Raw genomic sequence first — 12,546 nt, forward strand, 5'->3', positions numbered from 1 at the left:
TCAGTACCCCCTATGTAATAACAAAAATATTTCTGTTGACTACTTTTTGCCCAAAGTGATTAAGGACAAAAAATAGGAATTGTTGTTGCTTTATTATTTGATAAACTGCTAGTAAGTTCCCATTAGAAGTTCTTTAGATATTATACCAAGTTGTCTTGGTCTTCTGATCATATATATACACACACATATATATATGCATCTTTTTTCAAGTAAAGAAATGTTTAACAGATGTAAACTATTTATTGAATATTTGCCACCAAATATTGTTAAATACATTATCTTGCAGCATATCGCTTTCAAGTTAAAATGTCAGAAACAAACACCAATATTTACAATTCTTTTAAGGAATGTTATATAATGACACATTAAGGCGTAAATTCTTTTGGCTTATAATTCTTAAAAGAATGATAATAGCAAAAGTGATGCAAAATCTTCAGTGTGAGATTATGATTAAGCTACATTTTACAAAAATATGGTGTAAGATGGCAATAATCCCATTCAACATCCTGGATTAGATCCCTTCAGGAGGGACTGATAATTTATACAGTCAAACTTTAAAATTTACAGATAAAGGCAGTTTAATACTGCCACTGAGAAGTACATCTCTTAACATATACAACTTTCAGGCCACAGTTTTGAAGGTCTGAAGTATCAAGTTGGTTTGATGAATTAGTCGGTTGGCACTTATGAACACATTTATTGCCCTGTTTTAAAAGAAAAAGAACATGCATTAATTTCACCCCCCAAATTCACCCTTTCAAAATAGTTATCCTTAATGACATGTATCAGTAGCAACAAAATCATTTGGGAAAATAAAAACATCAGTAGTGAGTATTAAAAACTTTCATTCTAGTTTGGGATTTAATGGTGTTGTAGCATTTCAAACTATAGGGTCTAGGAATTACTGCCCCCTGGTGGTTCTGGCTGGCAAGAAGGTGTTGGAGGGTTGCTAATGATAGGAGTCAGTCCCTCAATAATCAAGAAAAGTTCATTCACAGGTCAAATAACAAGTGAAATAACTAGCCAAAGGAGGATTCAGATGTGATCTCTTGCTGTGGTATCAGAGAAGTCAACAAAATCTGGACAAGTATTATACTCACTCTCAAGGTCTGAAATTCAAAAGAGCCTGATAAATAAATTTAAGAAAAATTACTTCTAATCTGATTTATACCAACTTTCTCTTCTTTCAAATTACAATTAATATGCTTTTGAAATAAAATAAGCATGTGGTTTCAACATCTAGGACCTGACAATGTACAATAATATACTCCTTAAAAATGTTTTATGCTCCACGATATTCTTTTTAAAATATTTTTCAGTTGTAGTTGGACAAAATACATTTTATTTATATATTTATTTAATGTGGTGCTGAGGATCGAACCCAGGATCTTGCAAGTGCTAGGTGAGTGCTCTACCACTGAGCCACAACCCCAGCCCCCCCACCACATTGTCTTAATGGTCCATCATTATGTGAACTGGAACACAAAACTGATGCCCTAGTCCTACAGTGCAGCTTTACTGATTTCATAGCAAAGTCAAGATTTGTATTTTTATCCCAGACATTTCTCAAAAAAGAAGCAGAAATTGATTAGATCAATCAAAGCAAATTCACCCCTACTATAAAAAATGACTTAAGAATAGTTTTCCATTTTCAGAAAACAGGTACAAAACTTATAGCATGTTATTCATACATAAAAAACTGGAATTTAAAGAAGCTTCTCAATTGAAAAAAAAGTATCAGCAAAAAGCTGAATAATACATGACACAGTAAATAGATTCAGATTATTGAAAAGTAGGTTCTAGGGGGCTGGGGATGTGGCTCAAGCAGTAGCGCGCTCGCCTGGCATGCGTGCGGCCCAGGTTCGATCCTCAGCACCACATACAAAGATGTTGTGTTTGCTGAGAACTAAAAAATAAAATACTAAAAATTCTCTCTTAAAAAAAAAAAAAAAAAGAAAGAAAAGTAGGTTCTAAATTTCTACCTTTCAATGTGCTTATTCCGTAATTCTTATTAACTAATTAGAATAAGAAATAATGATGCCATTGTGAAAATTAATCTTTTAATGTTTTTGGCTATTTGAACTTTGCACAGGAGATGAAAGAAAAGATAAGTTTATTTTCAGATTAAATCTAGTTTACAAAATGAAGTCATTAAGAAGCATTTCCTGGGGCTGGGGTTGTGGCTCAACAGTAGAGTGCTCCCCTAGCCATGTGGAGGCCCTGGGTTCGATCTTCAACACCACATAAAAATAAAATAGAGGTATTGTGTCCAACTACAACTAAATAAACAAAATATGTATATTTTTAAAAAGAAGCATTTCTCAGAATTATGGAAAAAAATCCATTTAAGTAAAATCACTAATATGATATAATGTATAAGCTAAATGTAAATATTTCAACCTGTTTGAACTGTTAAAACTGACTGAAAATTAGAATTTCAGTGCATTTCCTTATTTTAAAATATTACTACAACAATATCATAATGGTCTGGTATGTACATAGGGATCTTAAAGCTCCAATGAATCAAAAAGAATAGGTGTTTGAGACCTTAAACATTGTTAGAAAACAGGCTTGTTAACAAAACTCCTAGCATTTTACTTCAAATACAAAGAACTATCCATATGAAAGAAAGCTACAGAAAACATGTCTTGCCCTCTGAACCAGTTTATACATTATATGTAAATATGTATATATATGTAAAAACATAAAAACTTCTAGGTTTTCTATAGTTCTCTATGATCAATCCAATGTAAACTTAAAAACCACTCCAAATTTACATATACATCTTACATAAAAGAATGATACCATAAAATCCAATGTAAGCCTCCTTTCCAGGACTGGATCCTAACCCTTGTGGTGTTTTTTTTTTTTTTTTTTTTTTAGCTACAGATGGACACAATACCTTTATTCTATTTATTTATATAAATATTTTTGTGGTACTAGGGATCAAACCCAGTGCCTCAGACATGCTAGGCAAGCACTCTACCACTGAGCTACAACCCCAGCCCCCTTGAGGTGTTCTAAAATCACCTGGAATGCTCTCTCACCAAATATCTAGACCCTGGACACACATTGGGATAAATGAGTCAGAATTTCTGAAACTGGAGTCCAGGAAAAGGGATTTTAAAAAAATGGACCCCAAGTGATTCTAAAATGCAAACAGGATAGCATACTGAATCTCCAGGAGCTTCATTATCACCTGAAAACTTCTTAGAAATTCAAATTCTTGTCCCCAACCTCCACACCAGAGCTACAGAATCAGAACTACTGAAGTTTTAGAACCATTGCTTCAGGAGTTGGTAAAAATGCTTTTATATTTCTAAAGGGTTAAAGATAAAAACAAAAGAAGTACATTATGTGATAGGTGAAAATTACACAAAATTAAATTTCAGTGTCTATAAACATTTATTAGAATACAGCTATATCCACTAGTTATATTACCTATGGCTGCTTTTGTGTCACAACAGCAGAGGTGAGATGGGCAGTTGCCACAGACTCAGAATCTAAAATATTCACTATCTGACCCTTTCCTGAAAAATTCTAACAACTCCTGCTGCGGACTACATTAATAGCTGGGTTAGCAGCCATTCATTTTCTAATAATCTCTGCCTTTGTCACTAACTGCTCTGAGCATTACCAATATTTTAATAAAAGGGCTTAATTTACATGGTTTTAATATCATATAAACAACATTATCTATTCAATTTTAAAAGAAAAGGAAAACAACATTACTTACTTGCCATCTTTAAAATATGTTTTCAGAGTATCACTGAAACTTTTCGAGTACTTTACAAATTCTTTCTTTTGGTGTTCAAGTGCCTACATTATGAATAGCAAGAAAAAATAATAAAAAAGTCAAAAATTAGAGTTTACACAGAATATGGCATATATGTTTCAGAGCATCATTTTTAGCAATATCTATTTAAACACATGTAACAGCATATTTAAATTGAGTACAAACCTAATGGTTAATAACATAATTTTCAATAATCAAATCCTCTTACTATTTAATTCAATAATATAACCAAGTGTAAACAATATTTCGGGTGGCAAGGAGCAAGGTTTCTACTTACCCTGCGGTTCTGGTATTGATATTTCTTGAAGACATTATTCACTGTATCAAGAAGTTCTTTTATTGCACTAGCTATATCCCTGTTAAGAAAGGAAACAATCTTCAAAATCAACTATATTTGAAAGCAAAATGTGCATGCACGTTTAACTACTAATAGCAGACTCAGGATTATCATACGTACACTTTACCATGGAACAATGTTTGATTAGCTGGTTAGAGTGGGAGTTTAGTTTCAAAAATTTTTCTAAGCTTCTAATTGTCTTCCTAAATCAACATGATTTCATTATAACTTATCAATTTTCAAAGAAAGTATTCCTATCCCTATGTCTTTCTTTATCAATTTTTGATTTACTTTCCAATGCCATGTATTGAATTAATGAATTCGCATATAATAAATTCAAGCTACCATACTCTACACTTCGGTTATTTTATAAATGATTTTATAAAATTTTACATTTCATGTAACTAATTTCTGCATTAACCAACATTTCACCTTATATACTATTCTTTTTTTTTTTTTTTTTTTTGTGGTGCTAGGGATTGAACCCATGGCCTTGCAGGCATGCAAGGGAAGCACTCCACCAACTGAGCTATATCCCCAGCCCACCGATCAGTTTTAATGTTAAAACACGTCTTCAATGGGCGCCTGTAATCCCAGTGGCTCTGGAGGCTGAGACAGGAGGATCACAAGTTCAAAGCCAGCTTCAGCAATTTAGTGAGGTCCTGAGCAACTCAGTGAGACCCTGTCTCTAAATAAAATACAAAATAGGGCTGGGGATATGGCTCAGTGGTCAAGTGCCCCAGTATTCAAGCCCCAGTACAAAATAAAACAAACAAACAAAAAGGCACTTCCTCCTGAGAAGGGGCCTCTTCTCTCTTAATGACATTTTAACTTCCACCTACCAACTAAATATCTTTCAAACCTTGCTATTTATTTTGGAAAATATACTTAAAGTAATGGGAGAGACAAGATCCAAATACCCTACCTTAACTTTTCCAGCAATCATCCTTTGACTATACATGCATCATCATATTCCTACTCTTTGTGAGAGAAAAGAGATCAATAACTCTCATTTGAATTGATTATCCTTCCTTCCTAACCATGTAACATTTTTCTGAACCATTCTTGTCTTTTATATCTATGCTCTTTTCAATTTCCACATTCTAACTTCATAGCAATTTTTTTTCTATCAATCTGAACTCTACATAACTGCATTCTCAAAAAGTCTCACATTCTCTAAGGGTGGACTTCTATTTTTTACATCCATTCTCTTAGCTGTTAAAGATTTTGCTGTTCAAATGTAACATGAACTTGAAGATATGAATTAAGACATAGATGCATACCATCTAACACAATAAATATTACTAATTTTTTAATCACATGTCATTTTTTAGTTATTCATACCTAAAAAAAAAAAAATCTCAGCTTCACTCTTTGTGGGAAGAAAAAAATGGTCAGTGTCCAGGATTCTGTGAGCATGTGCATGTTTGTCAGCATAGTCTTCAGTAAATAAGCATGTGGAAATTCAAATAATTATAGGCATATAGAATGTGTATTTAATAAAAGCATTTTAAAGTATTATAAAATAGTTAAATTTTTAAATAAATACTTATTCATCCTGTATGTCAAACATTGGTATTAGGCAAAAACATTAAAACATTACATATTCAAATAGGACAATGAATATCACATAGAAATGCCATCTATTCACTTTTTTTTTTTGGTCTACAGTTCAGTAACAGCACTTCGCCAAGGGCCAATGTTTGACTATATATAACAGCTCTTTTCATTTTCAACCAAATTTGATCTTTCTACATCGCTGTGATGTACAAAAATCCATCACTATTTAATAAAATGGTGCCATATGACCATCCTATTTTCCAAGAAAAACTACAATATCCAGAAATAATAAATGTTAAATCTACTCAGAGAGCAAGGTTCATCAAATTCACAATGCAGCTATCTAGGAATAAAATATATAGTGATAAGAATTTATATAAAATCCCACTGTGTATTATATTTAATGGTCTGCAAAAACAGGATCATAAAAATGTGCTTCCAGGGTCAATCAATAAGACGAACATATTCTTTCTCTGTATAGGATACAGGTCAAAAGAGTGGTTCTGAAATAGGGTATTTAACATATGGAAGGAGAGGGAAAAGAAAAGGCAGGGAGAGAAGGGAGAGATTTGATAGACTCCACCTCACATCTGCTTTTAAGAATTTGGAATCTGAAAAATAAGGAAAAAAATGAAACAAAAACCAAAAATTTAAAAAGAAATTATTCATATATATGTGTTTTATACGGGAGAATCTGTCTCTACTTTTAAAACAGGGAAAGGAAAGTCACTTACCAAAAAATAAAACTTAAAAAAAACAAAAAAAAACCCTGCTAGGTGACTGCTAGTAAGCCACATCTGAAAATTATTGTTTGGGACAAGGAGCTAACAAGATTTGATGCCTTACTGGCACAGAATTTTCATAAACGACTCTATTGGCAACCCAGGTAGTATACACCTATAATCTAAACTTGGGAGCTGAGGCAGGGAAACGATGTTTAAAGTAAGAACAAAGCACTAAGCAATTCAGCAAGACTCTGTCTCAAAATAAAATGTAAAAAAGGGCTAGGGATATGATTTAGTGGTTAAGAATACCTGGATTCAATCCCTGGTATCGAAAAAAAGAAAAAGATTCTATTGACCAAGTCTGTTTATCTTTAAGCTTGGCCTTCAACTTGGATATTAGGCGAGACACTGCTAATGGCTTACCAAATGCTGAAAAATGTGCTCTATAAACAATCTAAAATAATTTATGTCAAATAATGTTTCCTTATGTACACAGAAAATAATTTTTGTTTATGACGCCAAGGCTTGTTTTAGGGAAGCAAATCATATTAGTAATTACCTGAGAGTTTGTTTCCTACATGAGAAAACACCAGCACAAAAAAATACTTAAGATGATACAGAACTGGAGTAAAATAAAACTATCCTATAATGATGTAGTTTGGAGCAGATGGATTCTGTGATGAGGGACAGATAGTGTAAGTGAAACGAGAAGAAATTTAGCAATTTGCAGCTATTTAGTAGTAGGGCAACTTTTGGGAAACATATACACTTTCTGAAAGACAACAAGTATCAGATGAAATGTAACATATTTTATAAAAAACAGATGGAAGCCAGCATGGTTGAGCATGCCTGTAATCCCATCAGCTGGAGAGGCTGAGGCAGGAGGATCATGATTCAAAGACAGCCTCAGCAACTGACTCAGGCCCTAAATAACTCAGGGAGACCCTGTCTCTAATAAAATACAAAAAGAGGCTGAGGATGTAGCTTAGTGGTTAGGTGCCCCTGGGTTCAATTGATAGCACACCCCTCCCCCCCCCAAAAAACATGGAAAAGTAAATCATGCCACCCCAAGCCAAATGATATATACTTATACCAACACCCTGAAGGAAGAAACCCTAGTACTAAACAACTCTAGAAAAACTACTCTGAAGCCATAGTGAAACTGACTGGAATATACACACATAGACCACAAAGAGTAAACAAATGAATGCATGGTGTTTTGTTTTTTTTTTTTTCTGAGAGAGAGAGAGAGAGAGAGAGAGAGAGAGAGAGAGAGAGAGAGAGAGAAGAGAGAGAGAGAGAGAGAGAGAAAGAGAGAGAGAGAGAGAGAGAGAGAGAGAGAGAAATTTTTTAATATTTATTTTTTAGTTTTTGGCAGACACAACATCTTTGTTTGTATGTGGTGCTGAGGATCGAACCTGGGCCGCACGCATGCAGGCAAGCGCGCTACTGCTTGAGCCACATCCCCAGCCCAAAATGCATGTTTTTTTTTGATCTAGTAAATCAAGTTTCAACTAGTAAACTATTAATTTGAATGCATCGACTTGAAATCTACAGCTGTGTACAGTGATGAATGTCAGTAATCCCAGAGGCTTAGGAGGGTGAGGAAGGAAGATGACAAGTTTAAAGCTAGCCTCAGCAACTTAAAGAGACCCTGTTTCAATGGGGTGAGGGGAGGAGGTCTGGGGATGTGGCTCAGTGGTTAAGTGCCCCTGAATTCAATTTCTGGTACCCCAAAACAAATCTACAAATTAATTCTATAAAATATCTGCATAAGTTCAAATGTAGTCAAACAGAGGCATTGATTAATCAAAAGAAGTTTGAAAATATTTACCAGATCATTTTTTCTTCTCATCAACTTTGGGAATTTTTTTGTTTTGTTTTGTGTGTGGTGCTGGATATCACTCAGTTTGATCCACATGCTAGGCAAGCACTCTACCACTGAGTTTCAGATACAGAACTGGGGGTAAAATAAAACTATCCTTTTTTTCACACTGCTAGCACATGCTGTGATTAGATACTAGAGTATATACTATATAAGACTTTATGTACATGATTTCTTTCAACTCTCACAAATACCACCCTCATTTTAAGAGGTGGAAATAAAAATGACAGAAGATAAGCAACTTATAAGAGCACAGAACCACGTGTTGGAGGAATGGAGACTTAAACCTAAGTCTGTTAGTACATTAAAAATAAAAAAGCACAGTTACTAGTTGTCAGGAATCATTTTACTATTTGAATACAACCTATAGCATCACCTTTAATACACAGTATAGCAGTTCTCTGACACATGCTTAATGAAAAATGTTGCTAAGATAAATGATTCAGTAGGATAAATACCTTGAATATGAAAATAAAATATTTTAAAGATAAAATAGTAATTGCACAATGTGTTGTGCTTGAATGATGCAACATTTTTTATTCTGGTGGGATTTTATCCACTATTAGTCCAACAATTAACAGTGGAAATGACATGTATCAAAATGTACCAGAATATATCACATTGATACAAATAATTAGATCTTAGCAATCTATGCTATTCATACATGGCTGAGTTTAACACTTAGAAATAACATACATATCCAAAAACATACCAGGGCAAACTATTCTTCCTAAAATGATTAGAAAATAAATTTACATTGCCATTACTCTTAATTCAGTTATGCTACCTACACTCTAGAAGATAGAACTATTACTATTTCCCCATAAATGAGACAAAGTCCCAATAAAACATCTATTAATAATAAATGGGACAAAGAGTGTTCTATGGAGAACACTCTTCAGTTCCTGAGTTCAACTTCCTCAAGACTAAAATGTAGCTATTATTAATGTGGTTTTCAAACTATATCTCCCTAGTGTCAAAAGCTTTAGCGGATCTGCCCCAGGGGTTCCCCGCTGGAAAGAGGGGATGTCAAAGAAAAAAGGATGAGGGTTCTAGGCCTATTATTTCTATCAAAATACTGTTATCTCTCTTACATACTGGCATTTTACATAAAACATTCTTTATTATACTTCTTTCAAATAATAAAAACCTTTGACAACTGCCAGATTAGATCAACATCGTGATTAGAAAGCAGCACAGAAGACCTTGGTATAAGACCTTGGGAATAATACCTAATTCCTGTGCTTCAATTTCCCCTTCTTTTATAGAAATTGTAATAAGTTAACTTAGGTAAAGTGTTTAAAATAGGGCTTGAAACAAAATGGTTTCTATATAGGTATTTACCGTTATTAAGATGGCATTGATCCTATAACCCCTATTTCAATGATCTGAAGCAAAATCTGATGAAAATGTTATTTTAAATGTCAAACCTTCATAGATATGTAGCACGGCTTATCACTAAAGATACAATTATTAAAAAAAAAAGTGCCCAGGTCTGAGCGCATTTGTGTTATAATTACCCTTCTTGCTGCTATTCTGCAGCCAGCCTGCACTATAGTCCCTTGGTAGATTCTATTTTACTTAACTTGTATACTACCAGCAAGAATTTGGAGGTTCACACTTTGGTCAATATGATTCTATCTGTGTTCATGACATGCCACAAAACAATAAAAATCATTAACAAAATTGGTATCTTATTACTATTCTTTCAATTTATCTAATTTCTCTATTCATTTTAATCTGACATTTATACTTTTCCACTAGTTATACAGTTCAAATTACACTGTTGTGCACATTTTAGTCACTGTTGTTTTTAAATTAAACCTTCTGAAAATATTAAACTCTTAGGCCAGTTTAGAAATGAACAAAAACACAACATTTACAATTTTCAAATTTCATTTAAAATTAATATTTCAACTTAATAGCATGTTAAAATTAAAAAAAAAAATCTAGAATATACAGTTCCTTTGAAATGCTATTAAGGGAAGAACCAAAACAAAAAATCACTTACTTGATTGTCTGCAGAAACCTCACTCTGTCATTGATCTCATCTGGGATTTTACTGAGAATCTGTTTAAGTGCTCGTGCCTTTTCATTTAGGTCCTGGAATTCTGGCTCTGGTCGTTCAATCATATACTCTGATAGGACAAGCACAAAATAAAAGACATCATGCAACTAATTCCCTGACAAATTCAGGTCAAAGAATTTCCAATTATGATCAAAAGGAGTGGGGGAAGAGAAAGGTCAGATAGTTAGAAAAGACAAGGTTGCAAAGAAGATTCATTAGAGTTTAATTTAGTCCAGAAATAACAGTAGGGTTTCCACTTTGTAAAAAAATTAGACGATGAAAAATTAAGCATTCCCAAGTTAGGGTAAACAGAAATACCTTAAAGTGTTCAGAAAAAAAAATTAATAGGAAAGTTGAGTTTAATAATTTTAAACACCCATACTAAAAATAATTACAGTTCATTATATCAAATCCCCAAAACCTACTAAAATTTTCAACATATTCTTGAAATCTCACTGAAAAACACAATACCACAAATCCAACACAAGGGCTGGGGTCACAGAATAGCAATTTTGAAAAGAGGTTCAACCAGTCTTTGGCATAGGGGAAATAAGCCTATCACCAGGTTCACTGTGGATCTGGAAGCAATGTAACTCTATCAATTCAATCTAATATAAGCTGCAAATGCTTGTCTAAAGAATGATGAAAGTTTTACTATAAATCACAGAATCAGTTAAAACATCTCCTATTTGTTTTCTCTTAATAAACATGTAAAATTATACCTTTTTATTTTCTAAATTACTGAGAAAATGGCTACTAATATTAAATAAAACACATTTTTAATTGTTATTTAATACTTACTTTTTAGTTGTAGTTGGACACAGCACCTTTATTTATTTATTTATTTATTTTTATGTGGTGCTGAGGATTGAACCCAGGGCCACGCATGTGCTAGGTAGCACTTACCGCTGAGCCACAACCCCAGCCCTCTAATCATTTTTTAAAAGCAAAAAACAAAACTACAAAAAAAAAAAAAAAAAAAAGAGAAAAGAAGTCCCAAATATTTGCTTGAAAAAATAAATGCCATACTAAAAGTTTAAAATGACAAACAAAATGCTCATCACTTTCAAGCTCAATAGAAAATAAAGTAACCATCCCACAGAGCTTATAGTGAAACTGGAACTTGCTATATATTTTACTAATGGGGAAAAAATTAAAGCATGCATTATCAGCAAATACTGATTCATACCATTAAATTTTACAAATGTTAGATAAAAACAAAGAAGAGCTGCTTTCCTATTTTATATAGATTGCTTCTACTATCATTACAATAAGAAGAGTAAAGGGAGAGGAGGGAAGGAAAAACCTTTTGTCAAGTGACAATGATCTGGAGAAGTACTTTCAACAACTATAAAACTGAACAAGGCTCTTCTTTCTGATACCTTCTACATCATCAGCTGCCATTCGAAGAAGGGACTCCGTGAAATTAACTTCTACACTTTTTTTCTCTAAAATTTTCATAATGATGTCTTGTGTGAGACCTGGATTTTCTTTTTCAGCCTATAAAAAAAAAATGCCAGTTTTGAAACAGAGACATGGAAACAGCATTTTAAAGTTCACTGATGAGAATTTGTTGGGAATGTTGTAGACAGATTACTTATAAAACTAGAAGTCTTTGTGAACCAAGTATGCTTTGTTAGAGCTTGTGTATTAGTAACTTCTACTATATCCAAAGTTCCCAGTTTCCATTTGAACATAAACTAGTTAATATTTAATCATCCATTATATTCTCTCACAATAAAACTAATAACAAAGAAACAACAATCATATATATTTTGGTAATCCATAAAATTACTCTTTTAAAATACACTGAGGATTTTTAGTTTAACATTGCAACTTGAAGATCAAACAGTAACTCATTTCACTGGTATTGGGCAAATCCTTTGCATTTACATCTTAAAAAATGCCAGGAAAACCAAAAATAAAACAAAAACTAGAAATTCTTCTATAGTTTTTTTGAAGCTATATAATTTTTCATAATAATTTTAATATCCTGTTTCTGTGGCATAAATATCCACTAGCTTTCAGAACACCATTTACTATCTTTTGTGTTTATTGCACTAGTGAATTTGCATTGGTTCTGTTACCTAGACTCCCTAAGAATTAATATCTTCTAGCCATATGAAGACTGAATATAGAGACTTCTGAGTTTAATGGGGATAATTTTCAAATTTT

The 12,546-nt window shown here is 33.0% G+C and overlaps 1 protein-coding gene across 2 annotated transcripts in view; it reads right to left on the minus strand.

The window, feature by feature from the left end:
• Positions 1-220: 220 nt before the first annotated feature.
• Positions 221-12,546, minus strand: part of Pdcd10 (programmed cell death 10) — a 41,417-nt gene continuing 29,091 nt past the window's right edge. For both annotated transcript variants that reach the window (XM_005332512.5, XM_013361607.4), the window contains exons 4-8: positions 11,754-11,871; positions 10,315-10,441; positions 4,074-4,152; positions 3,737-3,819; positions 221-704 (exon numbers count right to left, since the gene is read on the minus strand). In XM_005332512.5, the coding sequence (XP_005332569.1) occupies positions 623-704; positions 3,737-3,819; positions 4,074-4,152; positions 10,315-10,441; positions 11,754-11,871 (489 nt within the window). In that variant the 3' untranslated portion in view covers positions 221-622. The remainder of the gene's footprint in view (positions 705-3,736; positions 3,820-4,073; positions 4,153-10,314; positions 10,442-11,753; positions 11,872-12,546) is intronic.

Source organism: Ictidomys tridecemlineatus, chromosome 3 (genome assembly GCF_052094955.1).
Source record: "Ictidomys tridecemlineatus isolate mIctTri1 chromosome 3, mIctTri1.hap1, whole genome shotgun sequence".
Taxonomy (NCBI): Eukaryota; Metazoa; Chordata; class Mammalia; order Rodentia; family Sciuridae; genus Ictidomys; species Ictidomys tridecemlineatus.